The 20,047-nt window shown below is 40.8% G+C and overlaps 1 protein-coding gene across 11 annotated transcripts in view; it reads left to right on the top strand.

The window, feature by feature from the left end:
- TCF4 (transcription factor 4) overlaps window positions 1–20,047 on the top strand; it is a 450,711-nt gene that overhangs the window by 366,534 nt on the left and 64,130 nt on the right. For all 11 annotated transcript variants that reach the window (XM_006837504.1, XM_006837502.1, XM_006837507.1 and 8 more), the window contains one exon: window positions 18,123–18,228. In XM_006837504.1, the coding sequence (XP_006837567.1) occupies window positions 18,123–18,228 (106 nt within the window). The remainder of the gene's footprint in view (window positions 1–18,122; window positions 18,229–20,047) is intronic.

Below are 20,047 nucleotides of genomic sequence, written 5' to 3'. Positions count from 1 at the left end.
ACTGCTTCCCTTATCATGATATTAAGCAATCATCTGAATTTTATATTGCTGTTTTAAAAATTCAAAAGTATTCAGCTAAGTAATTTAGTTATCCAAGGTTTCATTTCTTGGAAACTGGCCTTATTACTCTAATTCTTATTTTTAAAGAAATTATCATTTTTTAATATTGCTTTAGGAGTCCTTGGGTGGTACAAGTAGTTAAGCACTTGCCTACTAGCTGAAAGGCTAGTGATTTGAACTCACTCAGAGGCACCTCTGGAAGCAGGCCTGATGATTTTCTAAAAGCTCACAGACTTGAACCTCGCTACGGAGCAGTTGTACTGTTAATTCTGAGGCTACTGCAAGGGCACCACCACCAACATATTGGTTTCTTTCTGTTGTAATGCACTATTGACTCAGTTCTAACTCCTTGTGACCATATGTAGGGTTTCTGAGGCTATAACTCTTTACGGGAACAGAAAGCCTCATCTTTTTCCCATGAGCAGTCAGTGGCTATGAACTGCTGAACTTGCGGTTAGCAACCCAACATACAACCAACTCTACAGATCAGTTTATACTGTGCCTTATTCCAGAAAAGAAAATGGATTACATGAAAAAAGATCTGACATTTAAATATTACTGAAAGCCAGCATGATTCTATTTTAAATGGACCTGAAGCTCTGAGCTCCTTTCTGTGGAACTCTTGTTCTTCTGGTGTTAAGCCCATTTTAGTAACCTTATTGCCCTTTGTTAGTAAATTGTTCATCTCCTTTTGGAAGCTGTTCTTAATTAACCTTACCCTAGTGGAATAATTCCCTTTATTTCTTTTGCATTTCCGATTTGAACAAAGCACTCCTAATCTACTCTTACTCAAAGATTTTCTAGTTAGTCTATATACATCTTAAATCCTCTCATGTGCTCTTAGTGAAAATGTTGGAATTCTAATTTTTTTTTTTTTTTGGTATGTTTGAAAGCACCTGTTGTCGCTAAGTGCCATCAAGCTGGTTCCACCTCATTATGACCCGCTATAGTGTTTCTGAGGCTGTAAATCTTTGTGGAGCAGAATGCCTTAGCTTTTTCCCATGGAGCAGCTGGTGGACTTGAACCGCTGACCTTGTAGTTTGCAGTCCAGTGCTTATCCTATGAAGCTACTGTGCTCTTACTAAAGCACATAGCCTTTTGTCAAGTAGAAGCTCTGCAGCAGTTAAATCAGTGAAATGTTGCTTGTTGATTTTACCTGAAAATCTGCCCTAGACCTGAGGGGAGGATACAGGCAGAGAGGGTATTGAATGTTGACAATTTGCATACTTATTTTTTCATTTCAATCTGTGCCACAGAGTCATAATTTGGTAATTCTTTCATGCTTTTGTTTTCATTTGAAAGTAGTTAGGGCCATATGTTTTGACAGAATAAAAGATAATTGGTACTTTTTTCAGCTTTGCAAAACAGAGGCGAGGGGGTAATGATTTTACGGTTTACCATGGTAGTGATCACTGTTCAAGACTTCACCAGATTGGAGAGTTACTGTTCACAGCAATCTCTGGTAAGCAGAAGATGAAGGAATCTGCTTGAGCACCCAGCATGATGATTGATGCCTCAAAACATTGCTTTGTTGTTGTTGTTAAAGTGTTGTCAAGTCGGTTCCAACCCATAGCGACCCTGTATAGGGTTTCCGAAGAGCGACTGGCGAGCTTGAACCACCAACCTTGCCGTTCAAACCGACTTTGCAATCCAGCGCATTAACACATGCAGCTCCACACCAGAATTCAAGACCCGGTTCTCTAGACTAGGTGATATTCCAATCAAGTGCTAATGATTCTGAGCTGAGATTTGTAGTGTAATGTAACCTGAATCATAGACTCACTGTTCCCCTTATGGCACTGTGGGTTAACACTCTGGACTGCAAGGTCGGTTTGAACCACAAGGTTGGTAGTTCAGTCTCACCGGCTGCTCCTCGGAAACCCTATACAAGATTACTATGGGTCAGACCTGACTATGGTGCTTAACAACAACAACAAAAACAACACAGTTTTGTAACTACTGGGAACCCAATTGCCATCAAGTTGATTCTGACCTGTAGCAACCGTATGTATGTCAGAGTAGAACTCTGCTCTATAGAATTTTCAATGGCTAACTTTTCAGAAGTAGATCCCTTTCTTTTGGGCCTCCTCTGGATGGCCTTGAGCCTATAATCTTTGGTTACTAGCCTAAAGTTTTCACCTAATTTCTACCTAGAGACTCCCAACTATTGGGAAGGAAAAGCATTTATCTCCCAATGGTTTGGTTGTTTCCTTAAGTATGAAATGGATGGGATGAGGGACCCAGGGGTCAACTTTGGCAAATCGTCCATCTCGAAGTGGTTAGTAAGTAAGAGAAGGAAAGCAAAAGATCTTTGTAGTTTAAAATGCTACGAAGATGTGAATTTATCATTAATCACAGAATGTTACAAAGTTTCCTTTTAAATGATTTAAGTTCAGGTCAAAGAAGGTATCTAGAGAAATTCTTACTGTGAATCAGGTTCTTGAGGATTCCTTTCATGGTTTTTGTTTATAATGGGTTAGCACTTTGGTTTTCCATACATTTTCATTTTTGCTTTGGGTATCTGCTGTTCTTGAAAGTGTGTCTTTGTACTTTTGTCTGACACAACTTTCTTCCTCATCCCTCTTGCTTCCTGGGAAAGAATGCATACGTGGGATTGGCTGCTGTGCGACCAGCTGTGTTTATTATGCACAAACCCAGCACTTGAAGACACCTGGGGTTGGAGAAGCCATACTAGCACATGGAGGAGTGTGCAGGATCAAACTCGAAAGACATATATGGCATTTTTCTTTTGCACGACTTTCTCTTGTGGAAAGCCTTCTCGGTACCCACATGCCTTCCCCGGTTCCCCCCCTCATTCTTTCTGACAATTAATTCTTGGGAAAAGATCTGAGACCTCATCACATTGAAGTGTAATAACTGTTAACAGACTATAACAGCGTTTCCTGAAGGTGGGGGAGGGTGATCAAAGATGTGTTGAAATGAGGGTTTGGGGCTGTGGAGTCGCTTGAAGAGATGTGGGGTTCTAGCATGCATAGTAATGTGCATCAACTGAGGTCTGCAGCATTGAAATCACTTTGTTTCGCCAAATGGTCCCCAAGCTTATTTGAGCTTAGATTTCCTGTTTTTAAGGCACACCTGTTAACTGTCCGTGAAGGAAGGCAGTTGGAGGCTTTCAGGCATCCACCTATGGGCTGGGATTCAAAACGAAAAGGGTCGGGAATGCTACTTGTAGTATCCTTTAACTGTGGACCATTATAGGTAATTGCCTCCACCTTCTAAAGAAAGCGCAGCTCCCACACTTTGAGAAGGGAAATGCACTAAAACTGATTTTGGCAGAATCAATGAGTGTTGATCTTTCTCTGAGTTAGGATATTATTCTTAGTTTGACGTGTATCTTGTGTGTGGTATGTTTATTCATTCAAGCATGCACCGATAGGTTTTGAGTCTAGTCTGTGTGAGGTACTACACAACTGCTTCTACACACAAGCACACACTCGTAAGCACACCTGCACATATTTAATTTTTTAAACCTTATTGTTTTCTTTCATTGCCTCTCCTCAGCAGGCCTTCTCAGCATTTGAATAGGATATAGAAGAAGCAGTAATAACACTGTAATAAACCTAAAATTAATTTCTCTCTTTAGTGTGGGAGTATAGAATCTCTTTTTCTCCAGAAGACTTATTGCCTCAGTTCATTGATAAAACAATGGCTTCAGAGGTCAGGAAGCTGTTTATTGACAGATATGACCGATGCTATTTTGATGATCCAACCGCTACTAATGAAACAGCACTTTTCATCTAAACAAGAAAAACGTTGGTTTGGCCATGGGAAGGGGAAAAAACTTTTTGAGTCAGGCGATGGTCGCTTAGAAGTAATTGGCGATGGTGAATTTGACATGGTAGATCTACATAGTACGTATATCGCTACATTTGTTGTAGCTATTTAACATTTCAATCAACTACAAACAGTGACAGTAATAATAAATAGAAATACTAAGCTGGGTTCTTCTTAACATTATCTGTAATTTCCACTGAACATCTAGTAAATAGAGCTTGAAAACAACTTAGGTGTTGAGAACATATTAAGGAGTTGTGATGTGCTTAGCATCCACAGTCTTTTATCTGTGCCAATCCTGAGGCTGGTGATAGAGCCAATTCCCATGTGAATAACTAACACCAAGAATGCAACCAGGAAGAAGTCAGGTTTCACCTGGACCAAATTTTATGCAATTAAGTGTTTCAAGAGATCCTTAGCCAGGTGTAACTTGATCAATTTAAGACGTTCTCGGCCAGGGCCAAGGTACTCAACAATGTTGCCAGTGGGCATTCCTCTGTGTGCTACACCACGTTGAAAGTAATAGCAAACATACAGTGTCTGTTCATTTAGTGCCAAGACCAAGAGAAATGCAGGTGTAAAAATAAAAAGAAGTATTTGCAGCCAGAGGCTAGTACACATAGACGAGACTGTATTCACACTTCTCTTTAATGCTGTAAGTAATGTGTTTAGTCCTGGACCTGATTTCACCACTAACCCTCAATCTAATTCTCATCAGATTACTTGATCTCGCTCTGTCTCCAGTGCTATTAAACCACTACCAGCAAGTCAGTTCCGACTTGTAGCTATCGTATTGAACAGATACGTGTTCCAGGATGTAATCTTCTTCCAGGGATCAGCTGGTAGGGCTAAACCACTGACCATTCTTTTGGTTATCAGCTGAGCACTTAACCACAAGAGCTTTACCTAGTGCCATGTGACAAGAGTAAGTGCTGGCTGCAGCTTTGCTTGACCACATGTCTGGAAGACAGGCGCATGGTCCTCCATCTTGTAGCAGTACACAAAGACTTTGTGTTCACCTTACCAAGATCATCTGGTATTCTTCTCTTTGGGAAAAACAGCATTCTCAGGCCGTTGGTTGGTAAATGACTCAGGCGTCTGTGGAACCATGGCTCTATGAAGCTGGGTTTGGGTAAAATCCTAGTCTGTGAGCACCATGGAGAGAACACTTAGAAAACAGGAGAGAATGTTGTTGAATAATGGCTTTCTGGGTGGCACAGATAGTTAAGTGTTCATTCACTAGCTGAAAGGTTGGCAGTTCAAACTCATCCAGAGGTTCCAAAGAAGGCACACCTGATGCTATGTCTCTGAAAGATCACAGCTTTGAAAACCCTTTGTTGTTGTTAGATGCCATCCAGTCAGTTCCGACTCGTAGCAGCCCTCTGCGCAACAGAATAAACCACTACCTGGTCCTGCACCTGCCTCACAATTGTTCTGTTTGAGCCCATTGTTAGTGCCACTGTATCAGCTCATTTCGTTGGGGGTTCTTCCTCTTTTTCTTTGACCCTTCACTTTTCCACGTTATGACGTCCTTCTCTAGGGACTGGTCCCTCCTGACAACACGTCCAAAGTACAAGAGGCAGAGTCTCAGCATCCTAACTTCTAAGGAGCATTCTAACTGTACTTCCTCCAAGACAGATTTGTTTGTTCCTCTGGCAGTCCATGGCACTTGGATTATTCTTCGCCAAAACCATAATTCAAATGCATCAATTCGTCTAAGTTCTTCCATACGTATTGTCCAGCTTTCATGCACATATGTGGTAACTGAAAATAGCATGGCTTGAGTCAGGCATGCCCTAGTCCTCAATGATGTCTTTGCAGCTCTATTCTGCACACCTAGTGTCCCCATAAGTCAGAATTGACTTAATGGCAGTTAACCACAACAGTGGTTAAAAATTCAAACTCTGCAACCAGTGTGATTTTGAATCCCATTTGTAGCATAGTGGTTACGAATCGGGCTGCGAACCGCAAGGTCAGCAGTTCGAAACTACCAGCTGTTCCACAGGAGAAAGATGAGACTTTTTGCTCCCATAAAGATTTACAGCCTCGGAAACCCTGTACAGGGTCACTATGAGTCGGAACCGACTCCATGGCACATCACCATCACCACAAATTATGTGGCTCTTGTCATGTTACTTGATCTTTTAGTATTTCAGATTTCTTATTCTGTAAGAGGGGAATGATCATAAAATGAGTTTAGTATAAACACAAAATTAATACATGCTCAGTTTTGCTAGAATATTGTCTGGCATATCGTAAGTAGAGTATGAGCTGTCATCATCATCATCATCATACTGTCATATCAAGGGTGATTAAAGCTTGTGGCTGGCAGGCATTGGGACCTGGTCTTTTCAGTTCTGGAGAATGTCATGCTGTGGGCTCATAATGAGTTGTTTCTTGGCTTTGTTTCTCAGGGGTTGTTGTTTGTATTGTGTTAAGTGACATCAAGCCTGTTCCGACTCATAGCGACCCTGTAAAGGATTTCCAAGGAGCAGCTGGTAGGTTTGAACTGCTGATCGTACAGCACCACACCAAGAGGTCTTTCTCCAGGGTAGCTCCCTGCATTCCTCCCTGGGATGCTTGGAGGATTTTGATAAGATGCTGTGTGAAAGAAGCGAAAAAATCTCAAATGCCCTCAATCTGTGATTGCATTGCATCCCAAACCCAGTCTTACCAGTCCTGGTGGTTTTGCTGCCTCAGGGTTACAATGATACTACAGTGAAAATACATCTAAAATACCAGGACACAATGTAGATTTCAAGTTTATTGTTATATAATTATGAATGGTTTGTCTTAGTGTTTTGTTTATTTCTTTTAATTGAAGCAAGTTTTTTACTCTTACTCAGATACGAAATTCAATTCGGAAATTTGAAAAATCATGCTGCAGCCAGCTATATACAAAACATAAGAATTACTGTGTTTTTATTAAGTTCTGTTGAGTCGGTTCCGACTCATAACAACCCTGTATAGCATTTCCAAGGAGCGGTTAATGAATTTGCACCACCATCCTTGTGGTTCAAACCTTTCCCTATTTATTTGAGAAAAGGGGGAAAAAAAAAGGTAACGCCAGCTGGCCAGCTGGCCAGCTGGCCACGAAAGTGCTGGGCTTTCTGTAGCCTCTGGTGTTCACTGCACACTGCCCACTTCAGTCATTTCAGCTCACCCTTTTTTTTCAAAACAATCTCATGAATTGCTGCAGTCTGGGTACACTGGTAAAACAACTGAAGGCAAGTCAGCTCTGACTCATGGGGACCCCACGTGTGTCAGATTAGAACTGTGCTCCCTCGGGGTTTCAGTGGCTGATTTTTCAAAAGTAGAACACCAAGGCAGTCTCCCACAGGACCTTTCTGTGGACCAAACCTCCAGGTACTGGCACTGAAGTGCATTACCACAGTCCTCCCAGCCCTGGATTCTCCGACAACTCCTGAGCCAGTTTGGGGGTCACTAAGCTTCTTGTTTCTCCTGTTGCCCTTTTGGCCTTTGGGGAATGTTTCAGTTCTGCAATTCAGTCTGTAAAGGCACAAGCAGGAAAGGGAATTAAAAGTCATACATCTGTGCTACTTGTTAACATGGAAAAGGACAGTTGGTGGGTAAAAAGGAAAAAAAAAAATCTTGGCTGAAATTAGTTTGTAAATTTTAGCTTCAGATTTAATTTAGTCTTGAAGGGATAATCAAGACTCAGCAGATATCTAGCAGGGTGGCAAACTTATACGTAATATTTGCGGTGAAGTGAGTGGATGTGTGTGCTTAGTGATTTGTGCTTTAACTATATAACATATTCAAAGACTTTCTTTTGGGAAATCATGTACATAATTCTTTTGCATATGTGTTTGTGATGGCACATGGTAGGGTGAAGTTAGGGTCATTGTTCAGTAGAAATAAAAGGTGACTGTCATATACATGGAGTCCTGATGTGGTGCTGTAGGATAAGCACTGGACTGTTAACAACAAGGTTGGAGGTTTGAACCCACCAGCACTCCTTAGTAACCCTATACAGGGTCGCTATGAGATGAGTTGGAATTGACTTGAAGGCAGTTAACAGTAATATCATATACATGGTTGTGGTATGGCACTTAAGTTTAAGCACTGGATGACCACCCACAAGATTAGCAGTTCAAGCCTACCAGCTGCACTGCAGGAGAAAGATGAAACTTTCAGCTCCTACCAAGATTTACAAGTCTAGAAACCCTATATAGGGTCTAGATGAGTAGAAACTATCTTAACAACAGCAACACTTTCCCCAGGTTTAGGTGATTTTGAAATGTTTGTTTTTGTTCAAACTATCAACGCAAAGTCCTGGTGTGTTGCTGCGGGATAATGCGCAGGACCTCAAGGTTAGTTTGAGCTGCAAGTTCAGCAGTTCAAACTCACCAGCTGCTCCTTGGTAATCCTGTACAGGGTCACTACGAGTCAGAACTGACTCAATGGCACTTAACAACAACAACATCATCAACACATACAGTTTAGGGAGTAAAACTCTTCTAATTGTGAATTGTTTTAGGGCAATTCTAACTAGATGGCTAATTCCTTTATAAGCTTCAATTAATTTAGATATAAATAAAACATCACAATTACAACGGCTTTGCATCTGTGGGATTTTTCATTTATATGTAACCCTACATCCATATTTGTCAATATGCTGCAGGAATTTAGGTGTCGTCTTTAAACACACTTCCTATTAATGTAGTAATAATGGAACTGACCTTTAACCATTAGTTGGAAGTGAGTAAGAATTCATCCTCCATTAGAAAACATTTCTGAACTTGTTAACATACTCTGAGACTATATCAGGCAAATGATCAGTTTCCTGCAATTTATATTTCGTTTGGTTTTTGTTTTATTGTACTCTTGGATTGTTCTTACTGCCTGACTGTTGTGTGCCTTGAAACCTTTGGTTAAACTACCCAACTCTGTTCCTTGAATCTGCTTATTACTCTTGTATGCCGTTTACTGCCCGTTAGCATCTTTAAGTTAGACAGTCAGAGGGCTCTTAGCTCGAGTAGTGCCAGGATAACAAGGCAAGAAACCAGGAGCCTGGACGCTCTCCTGGCTTTGGGGTCATCTCTTTAACCTCTTCCTTGTGCTCATTTGTAAAATGAAATTATAATCATTGGAGTCCTAGTATGGCACCATAGGATCAGCACTTGATTTCAAGGTTGGTCTGAACCGCAGGATCGGTGGTTCAAACTCACCAGTCGCTCCTCGGAAACTATACAGAGTGGCTATGAGTCAGAATTGATTCCACAGCACTTTACAACAAGCTCATGTCAACTTTTAACATCTGACTCTAAGAAGCAGGTCAGAGGACAGATGGAGGAGCAAAGGGAAAAAAGAAAGGAACATCTGTGAAGGTGCAAGACGTTTTTTTCTTTTTCATTTTTTAAAGGAAAGAAAGGAAGGAGTAATAGACTAGAACCCAATTACCAATATGTGAAAAACACTTGATCAGAAAAATTCAAAATCTGTTAGCAGTCCAGTGCTTATCCTGCAGCACCACACCAGGACTCCATGTATATGACAGTTACCTTTTATTTCTACTGAACAGTGACCCTAACTTCACCCTGTCATGGGGCATTACAAACACATATGCAAAAGAATTATGTACATGATTTCCCAAAAGAAAGTCCTTAAATATGTAATATAGGTAAAACAAATCAACTAAGCACACATATCCACCCACTTCACCACAAATTTTATTGTCTAAAAATAAAGATCAAACCCCATCTAACTGTAATTCCTTGGTTAGGGATGTTCAGGATGGAATTGCAATAGAAAATTGTCTTAACATTTAGTACTTCTTGTTACTGGGTGCTACCGGGTCAGTTCTGACTCACAGTGAACCCTGTGTTCAAACAGACCAAAAGTTGCCCAGTCCAGCACCATCCTCACAGTGTCCAAGTCCACTGTTACTGTCTCAGTCAGCCCATCTTGTTGAATAGCTTCCTTCAGAGCTAGAAACCCGAGGCCATCAAATTGCAAGATTCTCCTTGTTAGTGTACTACTCAGCACATAGAATTGCAAGAGTTTTGGCAGATGGTCATTTTTAAAAGGTCCGTAAGAAATATATAATAATATGTGTTGTGGATTGAATTGTGTGTCTCCCCAAAATAAGTTAGATTGTCTAGACCTTGATTCTCAGTGTTGTGGCAGCTATGTGATGATTCCTCATGATGTGATCCGTTATGATAAACCCGTAAGAGGGCCATGGTAGTTCTTGTGTGCCGTTGTGTTGGGTCCAACTCATAGTGACTCTGTATGGGGTTTCTAAGGAGTGGCTGGTTGGTTTGAACCACCAACCATGCAGTTCTAGGTAACCTTGCAGTCTAGTGCTTATCCTACAGGATTCCCAATGGTGGGATGTTGTTGTTAAGTGCCATCGAGCCAATTCCAACTCACAGCGACCCTGTATAGGGTTTCCAAGGAGCAGCTGATAGGTTTGAACTGCTGACCTTGTGGTTGGCAGTATCCCATTACGACCCTAGTCCAATGTACAGGAGATTTCCAAGATATGGCATGCAACACCTTTTATCTTATAAATGATCGAAGGAGAGACGTGAGCAGAGAAAGGAAGGCCCCACTACCATCAAGAAAGAAGATCCAGGAGTGGAGTGTGTGGAATGGGTCCCTGCACTGTGAAGCTTCTTATCAGGAAAGTATTGATGTCAAGATATATGGAAATAAATCTACAAGGAATGCTGTGCCTACAGGGGCTGAAAGGAGACCAGGAACTTTCCCCAGACTTGAGACTCTGGCTTTGGACTTCTAACTTGCTAAACTGTGAGAGAATAAATTTCTGTTTGTTAGCGTCAACCCCTTGTGGTATTGCTGTTACAGCAGCACTAGAGAACTAAAGCAACAAAGAACTCTAAAAACAATAACTAACACTAAAGCCTAAATCTGCAATTCAATAAAATCAGCATCTAGTAGAAACCAGCGGATTATTAGGGATGCCAAGAATGTCTTTCCCACTAATCCTACATAAGACTTCCTGCTTTCCCAACCTGTCAAAGACAGATGATAAGTGAACTAGTGTTTCTGTGATCACTACGCTAACAGAGGAGGCCCACGTGACCGTCTGAAACTAAGACTTCCAGATCCTTCAAGAGCGTTGTAGTAAGCTTTACGATGAGCAGCCACAACTCTAAACCAGCATTCAACAGTAGGCGCATGGTGAGCAAGAGCTGTATGGGTGCTGATCAGTAGACGGGAGACCTGATGTGGTGCTAACCACAAGGTCAGTGGTTCAAACCTTTCCAGTTGCTCGTCGGAAACTCTATACAGGGTTGCTATGAGTTAGAACTGACTCAATGGCACTTAATAGCAACACCAGCAAGCTGTGCAAGGAGGCTTCAAAAAGTTCATGGAGAAATGGAATGAAAAGAGAATGGAATTTTCCACCACCTTTTCTGATGTTCCCTCGTATGAGGCTGTTGAGCACTTGCCATGTAATTAGTATAACCAAGTGACTGCATATTTAATTTTGTTCAATTGAAATGAATTTACATTCAAATTGCCACGGATTTCTAGTGACTACCATATTGAATCTACTAGAAAAGGGCTCAAATATAACAATAGCTGTGAGGATGGCACACCATCGGACAGATGGCACCTAACAACCACCACCTCTACCATATTGGACAATGCCATTGCAGACACATTGTTTACAATAAAGATAAGCAAGCTTTGAACACAAGATATGAATAATAATACCACTTATCAAGGATCTATAACAGATTAAGAACTATACTTCACAAACATTATCTCGAGTTCACTCAACAGTCTCAAAATGGGAGAAAACTCAGTCTATGAGAGATAAATTGCTTTGCTGTGTAACTCTGAACCCTGTTTACTATCCTCTTGAATCGGTTCATGTACTCCCCGGAGGCTGTCGCCTACAGTGTGCGTCTTCCTCTCACTTGATGAGTCAGCTAGCAATAACCTTTAGCGTGTTCATATCAAACAATTGCAGTGTCCATTTGAACTCCTCTGTGTGGAGGTTTACTTCCGTGAGCCATAGTTTTCTCTTACTGAGACCCATGCCCTCCCAAAATATTGTAACAGAGTTGAGGGTCCTTCTCAGGCATGCTGCCCAGGTGCCTAAGTAGTAGGCTGATCACCTACAAGTATTTTTCTTCATTAGATGCTGGAAGTGTCAAAGCATATGCCTAAATCTGTGAATGTCAGTTGCACATGATAGACTCTTGGCATTTGAGTATTTAACTGTCACAATTTGAATATTTGAAAAGTCCTCCAAGGTCTAAGCTACTGACTGACCCTAGCCAGCACTTGGGCATATGCTGCATAATTCTGCATTGCTATTTTCTACTCATTGTGAAACTTACTGTAACTGTCTTTTAAGGATCTGGAAGTCTTAATTGCAGTTATTCTGAATGGATTCTCGTTGGAAACTCTATTTGGGATGGTACTTGCAGAATTACAGAGGGTAGTAATGTTAAGGATTGTTTTAACTGCTGCTCTAACAAAAAATATTGTAACTGGGTGTCTTCAACAAAAGATTAATTTCTCCCCGTTTAGGAGGTGAAAAGTCTAAAACCTTCATGTTTGCTCTAGGGGGAAGTCTTTCTCTTTGTGTTGACTCTGGAGGAAGGCCTTTGTCTCTTTAGCGCGTATATTTTGGTTTCTTGGGGATCTCCATGTGGCTTGGCATCAATCTTTCCTGTGGCTGCTTTTATCTTGCATTTAATTTCTCTTATATATTAAGGATAGATGTGGTGTATAGAATCTCCTAATTCATGTGTTGTTGTCATCGTTAAGTGCTGTCAAGTCAGTTTCGAATCATAATGATCCTGGAGAGGGTTTCTGAGGAGCAGCTGGTGAATTTCAACTGCAAACCTTGTAGTTCAAACTGACCTTATGGTCTGGGGCATTATCCCAGAGGTACTAAACAAATGGTCCCATAGCTCATTGCCATTGAATTTATTCCAAGTCTTGGCAACCCTATGGTGGTGGTGGTGTACCATGGAGTTGGTTCTGACTCATAGTGACCCTAAATCGGGTTTCTGAGGCTGTAAATCTTTTAGGGAGCAGAATGCCTCATCGTTTTCCCACGTAACAGCTGGTAGTTTCAAACTATTGACCTTGGGGTTAGCAGCCCAATTTGTTACCACTACTGCCAGAACTCCTTTAGCCACCCTATAGCACAAAATAAGACTGCTCCATAGGGTTTCCAAGGCTCTTAAGGTTTTGGAAGCAAACTGACACTTCTTTCTCCCATGAGCAGTTGATAGGTTTAAACCCCCAACCTTTCAGTAGACAGCCAAATGCTTTAACCACTGCACTACCAGCACTAATTTAACACAGATGGTAACTATTTGTCTGTAAATGAAACTGTCTTGGCCAGGCCAGTAAAGATGAGCATGCAGAACTCTCTTTGTGTTTTGTGCGCATGCCTGCTTTTCTTCACATTCCCTCTCCACTCAGAGGAACTGAGCCTCCCCTTAGTTGTTTGATGATGGCAGAGTCGGCAACAGTGGAAGGGGCAGCTCTTGCACATCTCAAATCACCACACAAATGCTTTCTTAAACAAAAACAATTTTCATTTTGTCAACTCAGACCTTAGTGTTTGCTAGAGAACTTTGTAAAACTGTAAATTCCTATATGTCTGATTTTTTTTTTTTTTTTAATTTCAGGATTTTGGGAGAAAAGATAGTGGCACTAACTTTGGGTTCAGTATACTTGGGTATCAGTTTTACAGGAAGCTTTGATTCAGCAAAATTTCAGCACAAGAACTGTGACCACCAGCCAAGTTTCCCCGTTTCCACTTTGGCAGCAAAATGGTCACAGTCTGTAATCACTCTTGTGACAGGAATCAGAATGCCAACTGTCACCTTGATCTAAGCCACCTGACCAGAGAAAGACTGGGTGATTTTTGTTTCCTTCCTCTTAGACTTTCCTTGTATTTCAATGTTGGGATTACTGCAGCCCATTGTACTCTAGTTTGGGATTTTTATTTCGTTTTTGACTAGACTGATTTTCAGTTGTTAGTCACTGAAAATAATTCCATTTATTTTAAGAGACTCAAGATGTTTGTTAAGAAGCCCTGGTGGTGCAGTGGGTTAAGTGTTGGGCTGCTGATTGCAAGGTCAGTAGTTCAAACCCACCAGCCATTCCCTGTGAGAAAGATGAGACGGTCTGCTCCCAGGAAGATTAATAGTCTCAGAAACTTCCTGTAGGGTCACTGTGACTCGAGATTTTGGAGAGATGTTTGTTGTAGTTAAAGGTGCCCCCATGGTACAGTAGGGTAAGTGTTGAGTTGCTAACTGCAAGGTTGGCAGTTCAAACCCTCCATCTGCATGTTTAAAAAAATTTCCCCCTCTGCTATACATATCTAAGGAGCCCTGGTAGGGTTGTTGTTAAGTGCTGTCGAGTCGGTTCCGACCCATAGCGACCCTGTACAGGGTTTCCGAGGCTATAAATCTTTATGGGAGCAGAAGGCCGCATCTTTCTCCTGCAGAGCGGCTGGTAGTTTCAAACTGCTGACCTTAAGGTTCGCAGTCCGATTCGTAACCACTACACTATTGGGCTGCTAACCTCAAGGTCAGCAGTTTGAATCTACCAGGTGCTCCTCTAGGGAAAGATGAGACTTTCTGCTCCTATAAATATTTACAGCGTCAGAAACCCAATACAGGGTCACCATGAGTGAGAACTGACTCCACAACACATCACCACCACCAGCACCCTCATTCTACATATCTAGGAGCCCTGGTGATATATGCTAACCTCAAGGTCCAACCCTCCAGCTGCTCCTCTGGAGAAAGAGGAGGCTGTCTGCTCTTGTAAAGATTTACAGCCTTGGATATCCATAAGGTGCAGTTGAACTCTGACTGTAGGTCCAGTAAGTCAGAATCAACTTGATGGCAATGAGTTTGTTTACATTTAAATTAATTAACTGAAAGCTATTTTATGCAGCAAAATGGATGCAAGCTCTTTTGACTGATTTTAATGTCATGGCAACCTTTACTTCCAAGTGTTTTTCTTTGAGAAATTGAAAAAAATAATCAACTGAAGTAAAAAGAACAAAGCAAACCATTCCATTTACTAAAGATTAAAATACTGAAGATAAGTTGAAATACAAACATTATGGCACTTTGTTTTCATAAAGATCATCTTATACCTACTTTCACCATTTTTAATGAAGAAAGCTGCCACATAGTGAAGAATAGAGAGTACTAGAGAGTCGTCGATCTTCAGCAAGCCGTGCTTTTCACCTAGTTTGTTACTGAGTGTTCTACTTTCTAAAATGTAAGGGTTTGAACTGGACAGATTCCTGCATTTTTCCTAACTGTAGGAAGTAGAGTTCTTGCCCAGATTGATGTATATGGACAAATACATGTTACTGTTGGGAGCCAGCAAGACAATTCTGGCTCAAGGGAACCCAGAAAAACCAAGTAGAACTGCTGGCCCATAGAGTTTCCTCGGATATCATTGTTAGGCAAGCCAGGTCACTGGTGGGTTTGAACTGCTGACCTTTTGGTTAGCAGTCCAGCACTTTACTCATTGCACCACTAAATCTCCCTAAGTAAAAAACACAGCTTAATGTAAAAAATAACTTTGAAAATGTAAACAATGAAAAGGGGATTCGCATTTTACCTTATCTTTAAGGTCAAACCAAACCCCACTGCCATTGAGTCGTATTGGGGTTGAAACCTATGTAGGGTTTCAAGACTGCAAATGTCTAGAGGAGAGGACAGTCTCGTCTTTCACCCGAGAAGCAGCTGGTGGGTTTCAGCTGCTGACCTTGCAGTTAGCAGTCCCGTGCTTACCCTCCAATGTCACCATGACTCCTTGTTATGTAAAGTAGAGGAGGGCATTTTTTGAAATATCCAGCAATTAATTGCCTTTTAAAAACTAGAAGCAATGATCTGTTTCCCATTAAGGAAGATGTTCACTTCTTTAATCTTTATTTGGCTGCTATGTCAGAAAAGTAGAAATCATGTAGTATGTTGTTGTTGTTGTTAAGTGCCACCAAGTTGGTTCTGACTCATAGTGACCCTGTATAGGTTTTTTGAGGAGTGGCTGTGGTGGGTTTGAACAGCTGACCTTGTGGTTCGCTGTCCAGTGTTGATCCTATAGTGTCAGACTTACACCCTGAATGAAATGTATAGCTACTGGGGTTTTTACGTGAATTTGAAGCAAATAGTCTTATCTGTAGATCTTTCAGCCTGATCATAATGTATAACCAAAATGGTCTCCTTTAAAATCACCAAATGCAACTAAGATTGTTTGTTACTGTTATTTATTTATTTTGGCCTTAAATCGCAAAGAAAATAGCAGGTAAAACCTTGTTAAGTATCAAAAGTATCATCAGATGGTGTGTATATAATAATATGCATGTTTAAATGTAACATTAAAATATATCATTAAAGTTGAAATGCGTTATATTAAAAGTTTGTACTTCAGTTGTTTTAAAATATCAGGTGATTTAATAATGCGAGTAAGAGTACTTTCCGTTTTCTATAGTAATCACATTTATTTCTAATACTTGAGAATAACACATTGTATACTCTGTTGGAATGCGGACTGACTGCAAAGCTGTCTGGTTATTAGCGCATGTGGGTAAATTCTGTCTTATTATTATGCTCTTTCTGTCATTAGGATGAGATGATATCATTTCAATTTCCTCTTTTCGTACAAGGTGCAGGTTTCTTTCAGCCTACTAGTTTATTCTCAAGACTTTCTTTAAATGCATTTTACAGCATTTCCTGTTGATCCCTTGTATCTTTCTCAAAAAACAAAAAACACTGGAATGTGCTTGATAGAACTTAAGGGTTTGATTTGGTTTGGGATTTCTGGCTTAAGTTTTGTTCTATGTTCCTTTAAAAAAAAAAGATAGTTAACAAACAGTTGTTCCTTTATTGTAAGCCCTGTAGAAACAGTGAGCTCAGAAGCAGATAACTGTTTATATATTTACAATGTGAAGAAAAAGGGGGGGGGGGGTGCAAATCCCATGAAATTATAGGACTTCTATCCCTCAGTGACAGTGAAGAAACCTTGTTTTCTAAAGGGCGAGCAGGTTTCTCTGTTTTGTTTTTATTGTGCTGACTCTCCAGGCCCTCCCACTTTTTAGGGGTGCTGAGGGCCATATGGAGTATGCATCTGATGTATGGATGCCTGTGTATGCATGCATTTCCCCCACATCTGTCTCTGTGGACTTACCTTTGTGAAATCCTAAACCTTATATGAATGCTTAGTTTGTGATCCATGGTGTCGTGAGAGCAATTATATCCTTTTTCTTAGGGTTGTTATTCGTTGTGTTGTAAAGAAGGGGGTGGTTGCTATTTTTTGGTAACCCTGCAGTTGCCTTTTTATCGGTGATTTTCCCTTTCTTCACCTGTGACCCGTGCATCCCACCGTAGTCTCACTGCCAGTTTTGTGAGCTGCTGCTTCACAATGGAGGCAGGAAGGTATCCGTTTTCTTCAAGAGGAGGACAATGCTTCAGTCTTCCCCACCATCTGGAGAGAGGAACTTTTGGAGCAAAATAAAAATGGGGAATTAAAAAAATAAAAAATATATATTTAGCAGAAAAGGCAAGGGGGAAACCAATTAAAATTAAACTATACCTTATGAATCTATGCTTTTCCAGTATGCTGTCTTGTTTAAATAAAACATAAACAAGAAAATACACAGGCAGTTTTTAGAAAGAATGGGTTCTCTAGGCCTCCTGAGAATTAGTAAACGAATGTAAGTAAATTCGTTTTTGGCACACTTTTTAAGTTTATTGCACGCTCAAATACAATAAGCCCTAAGAAGGAGGACTTCCTCATGTCTGTGCACACACTGGTTGTTGGTGGTCTTATGTAGAGCTAGGCTTTTTCATGCATCTCTGCAAAAAGCTGACACTATGGGACTTTAGTATTTTCAGATACATTATACTCTCTTTCCTCCTCTGTCTCTCCCTCTTCCTCTTGTCTGTCAAAGTAAAAATTTTACTAGAAGGGAGAAGTTTGATGAGTGTGTGCTTAGACTCCCAGGCCCCCCCCCCCCCATAGGCATAAGGAAGTGTGTTTATTACTAGATATGGTTGCCATGTTCTTGTCTCTGATTGTAAACCTGCTTATCTTTTAAGCCTTACAATGTTATTTTCCATTCACACCATCACACCATACTGAGCTATTGTTATTTGGTGTTTTTAATTAAGAAGTGGGGGCAGTGTCTCCAGGGTTTGTTTGGGTTTAGACTGGACATAGTAGAAAAGTAGCATTTTCTCCATGGATAGTAGTAGACTAAGTTTGTTCTCCTTCCCCAGGTTTATGCCCCATCAGCAAGCACTGCCGACTACAACAGGGACTCACCAGGTTATCCTTCCTCAAAACCAGCAGCCAGCACTTTCCCTAGCTCCTTCTTCATGCAAGGTAAGATGCTGTTGCTTCTTCTATGGAAAACCCACTGGACAGAATATTCCCTGGTCATTAAGAGTCATGCATGGGACAAAATGCTTCTTGACTGTACAAATGTAGAGCATGGAAGGACATGTTCTTAGAAAGTGAATTCATTCAGAATAAATCAACTAAAACTTTGCTAAGATTTTTCCTTGTATTAAAGCCCTTGAGCAGCAATGAGTTAAGATCACACTGATCTGCTTTAGTTAGAGTGGACATTACAAGAAAGATGGCCTTCCATGCCTAATCATCGCAACTGCTTCACCATCCCCAACCACAATCAGTGTGTATTTTGGCCATCTTGGAAACAAACCATCCTCAATATAAAATGTCCAGCTAGGTATCAGTTTTGTAGGTAAGATCACGAGTCCCATTTTACAATGATGTGAGCTATTTAAAGTCTGGGGACTATATATATTACATGACATAGCAAAACCTTTATCCCAAACATGCTAACTGATGTTGAGCAAGTGATCCGTTATTTTTCAAGGAGCCCATGTATACAGGTAGAACTTCATGGTAGATAAAGTCTTATTTGTTCTTTTAATTGTCTAATGTCATTAATTAAATGCAGATGAGTATGTGGTCTCAGAACTTGTAATGCTGCCTCCTGGTTGCCCCTTTCCACTGCTTTGAAAATGATAAGGAGGGTCCCAAGGACAGCAGCTACTTGCAGGAATGGGCTATACGGATGATACAGCTAGGGACTCCATCTCTGATACACAAATGACATTTATTTTTTAAATGAGATGTTCTGTTTTCCAAGTTTATAGCTTGAAATTTAGGTCTGGCACTCATCAGGAAGACCCCGCCTACAGAACATTAACTTTTTGAAACCAACTTGAGTGTACCTAGGCAGCATGTCCTGGCATGCCCTTCTCCATGCTGCTCCAGGAAGGGCTCTATACAGGTTGCACCCGAGAAGCTCACAGTGGGCACACTCAGAAATCTTCCTACTAGAAGAGATTTTCTTTCCCTCCACTGTTTGCTCTTAGATCGCTAATCCACAAGTGAAATTCTATGGGCAGTCTATAAAAGTGAATGAAATTGATCACTCAGGAAATAAACCAAAAAACTCATTGCGGTCCAGTCGAATTTAGGGGACAGAGAACTGCCACGTGCGGTTTCCAAGGCTGTAAGTTGTTGTGGAAGTCAACGGCCACATTTTTCTCTGGAGGAACAGCTGATGGCTTCAGACCACTTAGCTTTCAGTTAGCAGCCAAACACTTAACCCACTGAATCACCAGAGTGCCTTTCCCTCAGGAATCGTGTTCACAGGGCTCCCGTGCCCTTGTGTCCTGCTTTAGGTGTAACCCTCAATGGGACAGAAGGCTAGAAATTCTTATTGATAAGCAGGGGGAGTTTGTAGAGATTGTCAGCTCAACGATTCGTCACACATTTACACTGAGGAAATGACACACAGATAGATGGCTTCTGTCTGCCTTTAGGAGGGCCGAGGGGGTGGGGCTTGGTTGAGTTTTGCAGATTACAGAAGCTGACCTGGTATGTTAAAACAGTAGGGTTTTATTCATAGCAGATTATGCAAAATATGGGCAGCAAATGTGCTTTTCTGCGTTTGATCCCCAAAAAGAAAAAAAAAAAAAATAGTAAGATACCATTTATGATGATCACAATTAATTTGCACATATCTCATTCTATTCTTTCAAAACAACATTATGTTAAGAACATGGTGATGTGATAAATATTAATTTCCTGTGAAAAGCATAATTTATGTAAAATAATGTATTTTTATAAATCTGCAGTGAGTAGTTAACAAAATCCGAATGTATTG

Source organism: Chrysochloris asiatica, unplaced genomic scaffold, assembly GCF_000296735.1.
Source record: "Chrysochloris asiatica unplaced genomic scaffold, ChrAsi1.0 scaffold00021, whole genome shotgun sequence".
NCBI classification, from domain to species: Eukaryota; Metazoa; Chordata; class Mammalia; order Afrosoricida; family Chrysochloridae; genus Chrysochloris; species Chrysochloris asiatica.
The sequence above is the reverse complement of the archived record's forward strand: the minus strand, read 5'-3'. Positions and strand labels throughout refer to the sequence as shown.